The following is a 5,216-nucleotide window of genomic DNA, read 5'->3' on the forward strand; positions in this document are numbered from 1 at the left end:
CCACCAGCCCCTCCTTGTTGGTGAGAACAAGGTCCAGCATAGCACCTCTCCTCGTTGGCTCCTCTACCACTTGGAGAAGGAAGTTATCATTGATGCATTCCAGGAACCTCCCGGATTGCTTATGCCCTGCCATGTTGTCCCTCCAACAGGGCAGTTGAAGATTAGCCCTACCATGCTTTAGCGACTTTTTTACTCTTTTTTTTTACTCAAATTTTTCAAATGCAGGTTTGAGTACACACAACCCAATACAAACAAACAACAGTTCAAAGAAAGTAGCAAACTCATTTGTAAAAATGTCATGCTTTTCACTTTCTGTGCACTCTTTCTCTCTTTTTCTTTTTCCTCTAGTTCAGCTACCATCTCAGGGTGCTAAGAAGTTTAAGTCCCTGCCTTTAAATTCCCTAAGGACTGGTGCAGTTATTCTCCCACCAGCGCCAACCTCCAGATCCCAGAAAAGAGGACATTCTCAGAGTCATTTGCTCTATTCTCTCATGCCTGGTCTATCAGGAGAGCCTCTGAAACCAAGCCGTGTCCTACCTGCTATCCCAAGCCAGAAGAAACCTAATCCTGCAGAAGAGCTTGAGAAACCTCTCACCAAACCAGATGCTGAAAATTAACTCATTACATTGGCCTCAATCAGTTGAAATATATCTAAGAGCTTGTTACAAGATAACTGTACAGTAAGATCTCATTAATTTGCACTAATGATGCTCTTGTGAACTGGAGTGTAAATGAACAAAAACCAAGAAAGGGTAGCACATCACAAAAGCTGCACTGTGTATTTATATAGGCATTTTCATTATAGTTTTCATTTATGATTAAAGTACTAAATCAATATTTAATGTGCTGTAAATCTATTTTGTGAATGGAATCCTCATAACATGCAATCTTGTTGCAGCAATGTGCTGTTAAGTCTTTCATAGAAAACAGGAACAAAGAGTAAGGTTTTCTGTGTGATTTAAAAGTCAGAATTAGGGAAACATAAATTGACAGGGATCCTCTGTAGTTTGTAAATGCAAAGGTGCTGATTCTGAGGCTGTGTGCCATCAAAAATATATTTTTAGGATTAAAAGTATAAGCTCAAAATAAAAGGCACTTTTAGCAAATGAGGGGTTTGGGCTCTTTGTTTCTCACATATTTTCTACATTGTAAGTTTGTACGGTTTGTGAATTCAACAAGCTAAAAAAGTACAATGAAACACTAATCCCTGTGGGCTATAGCACACACTGTTCAAAACCGTTCACTGCACCGAGTTATGTCTCTTTCATTTAATTCTTCATATTCCTCAGTGACAAAAATACAATTGTGTATTGTTATTTTCATAAAGCAAGGATTGCACAGTGCTGACTTATTAGGTATTATTTCATCACTTTGATCACCGAACTGGAGAAGGACATCTAACTAGACTGTTGTTCAGTCAAGAGCCTTGGCAAGTGCTATAAGCCTTTGACTAAACATTTCACAAGACTGTCTTTTCCTAGAGGCCGACAAAGACGCCAACCTCTGCTTGCTTCAGGATTCTTATCTAGATCTTGCTGCTATTACTCTGGATGCTTCCCCATTTCTGATTACGGAGGGGCTGTGGGCATTGCTGTGGGCAGGGGGAGGTGGAGATAGTCCCCTTCTGTCAGCCCTTCTGTATCACCATTGCTAGTAAACCTGTCCTACATTAGCTCTACATCAGCAGCTCACTCAACCAGGACATCGCATTTCTGTTTATCTCTAGATAAATGTTTTATTAGCTGTACAAACATTTCTTTTGCTGTGTCACAGTAAAAGACAAACCTGACATGAAAGAGAAGATAATCATGTCCCTGTAGCTGCAGTTTCCAACTTCCTTGCGGTAATGACTGTAAATAGAAGGATGGCTGGTGGCTGTCATAGACAGTCCCAGAAAAAAAAAAGAAGAGCACACCAGCTGCTCTGATGCAACACAGGGAAGAGGGAGCTTTTGCACACAAATAAAAGGATATTTTATTTTTAAACATCTAATCCAAATGGCAGGGTATAAAGCTCAAATTCAATATGTGATGTAAACCTCTAGCTTCTTGCTGAAATCCGTGACAGTAAAAAAGCTCATGTGCTTAGGCCTGACAGGCAACCTAGTCCCTGAGGCTAGACAGAAAAAATACTGCATGACAGAAGCATGCTATGTTAAAAGAAAAATCAATTCTGGCATGCTCTGTCTTTGCACCTGACCATTCCTACAGTGTAACAGACTGGTATTTGTTCCACGGGGTCACTGCCTGAGCTGCTCTGCTCTCCAGAGCCCCTAAGCTTTTCTGCCCTGGAACTCCACCAGTTGCAACCCCCAAATTCTGACTCCAGCCCTTTTGTATCTCTCCCTGTGGCCTCACACAAGGAGCAAGTGGTTCCTAAGACAGTCCCTAGAAATATTCAAGCTTCAGTGCAGACCTTAAGCCACTATCAAACAGTACAGAGCAGATGGTTTTGGTGCAGACTGCACAGAGAAGAAGGAAAAACTAATTCATACAGCTCTGGCTGGCAGTGAATAATCCTATGTTGACCCTAAGTGCCAGTGTAGACATTATGAGAATGAGGTTTGTGAGTGTGAGAACCCAAAGTAACCACTCTGGCAGAGATTAATTATCTTTAGTTTAACACACTGCTTGGGAATGGGTGCAGTGTATGGAAGGAAGAGAAGACCAAATGGCACAGCCAGGAAATCCCAGTGAGGTCAAATGTTTGTAACTCCAGTGCCACTCTAGCCCTTTTGAGTGGGTAAGAAAACCAAGCTTTTTGCTATCAAATGGGATGCCTCAAGAGAGGCAGGTCATGTGCTCCAACTCCATTTTTTCCTGAGTAGAAGGGGATCCTCCTTGCTGTTATTGGCTTTGAGAGAGGGAGTGAATCTCTCTCATCTCTTGTGTTACCCTGCCTGCCCAGGGACCAGGAGAGTCCTGGGCTGCATAATGGTAATCATATAAAAGCTGTGGTGGCGCCCATTTGTTTGCCAGCTGTGGTTCCATGCTGGAGACAAAGATACAGGAGCAGTCTGTGTTGCCTTCCCATAGAGGCTTGAACAAATTTCAAATGTTTCCAGTATTACAGCAAGAGAGAAAGGGAGAGACATTCCCCCATGCCTTAGGCTAGACACTTTCATTCCCAAAAAGGAAGTAATCAGCTTTCTGGTTTTCCTATTCAGCAGTGCTTTGTTAATGCAGCACGGGCAGACAAAGTTGAATAATGAACAATTTTTGATCAAAGGGAACACTGTCTTTCAAATGAAATTCCTTCAAAAATGCAGAATTTCATGTGCAGTCACTTGAAGCTAGAAATACACGTTACCACTGCCTCCTCTTTATACAATCAGTTTGCATGACAGCAGACATCTGCTAGCTATTTTTTTCCTATCACTTATCCCTTTTTTCCTCATCTTTTTCAAGGAAGGAAAGTTTTTTTTCCTGGGTCTCCAACCCAAGAAATAGACTTTTTCAGGAAAGGAATGCAATCTAATTGCCTGTTCAAAGGTAAGCATAGAATACAGTACTTACCTGAACAGAGACAGTCTTAAATGCATGGTAATCTGAACTAAGATCCAGGTCACTTTTCTAATGTGTTTCTTCTGTAGACTGTCAATAAAGAAGTAGTTCACAATTTACCAAATATAGATTTTTTTTAAATTAATGCTCATAGAAAGCACTAAAAATTATTCTCAGAAATGTTCCCACCAGGAACTATTCTTATCTTTTGGATTTGATAGCCAAATTCTACTGTAAATAAACAGGTCAAAATAAGTCAAAGTCTTTTGCCTTCAGAAAGCAGACTGTTGACTGCAGCGTACCACATGAAAGATAACAAATGAACCAATACCTACTTAAGCTACACTGATCTCTTGCTCAGATCTTTCCTGGAAGATAATGGCAGGAGAGACAATAAAAGGCTAACACAGTTGATCAGCAATTGCCAAGAAATGTCTGGTCAGTAGGTCATGAGAGATTTTTTTTCCCCTCTGTCTAGTGATTAAATATCTCTGGCACATTCTTCTGTGGCACTAGTTGAGTGTTAACTCATAGGGTGTTGCAGTACTTAGGTGTTTGGGGAGTTTGGCTTGGCACAGAGAGCTAAGAAAATACATATACATACAGGACATATTTTGTGACCAAAACACAATATACTTCCTCACTGGAACATGCTTTACATTCCATATATTATTCTTATGAACAGAATTTGAAAATGCTTTTAAAAATGGTGCAGCCTTTATTCCAGCAGGCCATTTACTTACACATTAATACTGAATGGAGCTGTCCACTCTTCCAGTAAACTGTACACGAGGTTAGCATTAGTCCATTATTTAAAACAGAGAAAAATGTTCATATGTAAAACAAAGGATTATCCAGTATTATGGGGATCTTTCAAAGGCTATTCTATTGATGAGCAGAACATTTGATGAGCAGGCTAATTTTCTTGTATAAATACCTAAAGAGGAAGCTATATCCTCTAAAATTCAGTCCTAACAAAGCATTTTATACACCCCTACCATTGTCAAAGGTGAAGATCTCTGTCCCTTCACCCCAAATACACTGCATTCTTCTACCATCACCAAAGAGGAGTCTGCACAACCCACGTATTTTTCCACTGCAAAACACCAGAAGCATCATAATTACCACTTCAGGACACAAAAGCATAGCAACTTTTCAAACAATTCTAACAGGGCTGTAAGAGCTCATCTGATCATACTGTCATCATGAGTCTTCAGACCTGTTACTCTGCATCTGCATTATAACAGTGATTTAGAAGACAGAAGTATTGAAAGTATATATTATTTGCCTTTGTATTTTAAAAGTGGAATTTTTCTCTGATTATTTTCATAGGGTTTTCATATGTTCCTCACTTTCAGAGAAAGCAAAGATTTTCCTGTGCTGTCTCTATTGGTAGAAAAGCTCAGCATTACGACAGAGGCAGTTTAGACCAGAGGTTGTCAGGTGTCCAGCACCAAAGCCACCTCTAACCAAAGGCAGTGAGTAGTACTTGATGTGAAGCAGTTGACACAGAGCCAAGAAATAAATTCCAGGCCCATTGGGATCCTAAAGTCCAAGTGTTCCCTCCCTGCCAGCCAACACCGTCAAGGGCCTGCCTTCTGCAGCTGCAACTCAGCCTAGTAAGGTCTGCAGACACCTGCATGGTACAGCCTCCTGCAGTAACTTTCCATTCCTCATTTCACTGTGGTGCTCTAGGATACTTGGCATCATGGT

General features: G+C 40.6%; 1 protein-coding gene across 1 annotated transcript in view; it reads left to right on the forward strand.

Annotated features, from left to right (window-relative positions):
- The window catches only part of ANKRD55 (ankyrin repeat domain 55), a 52,507-nt gene extending 51,890 nt beyond the window's left edge, over positions 1-617 (forward strand). The window contains exon 11 of the mRNA XM_009326929.1: positions 349-617. Within this exon, the coding sequence (XP_009325204.1) occupies positions 349-617 (269 nt within the window). The remainder of the gene's footprint in view (positions 1-348) is intronic.
- The last annotated feature ends 4,599 nt before the right edge of the window (positions 618-5,216 follow it).

The sequence above is a fragment of the Pygoscelis adeliae genome, unplaced genomic scaffold, assembly GCF_000699105.1.
Source record: "Pygoscelis adeliae isolate BGI_AS28 unplaced genomic scaffold, ASM69910v1 Scaffold116, whole genome shotgun sequence".
NCBI lineage: Eukaryota > Metazoa > Chordata > Aves > Sphenisciformes > Spheniscidae > Pygoscelis > Pygoscelis adeliae.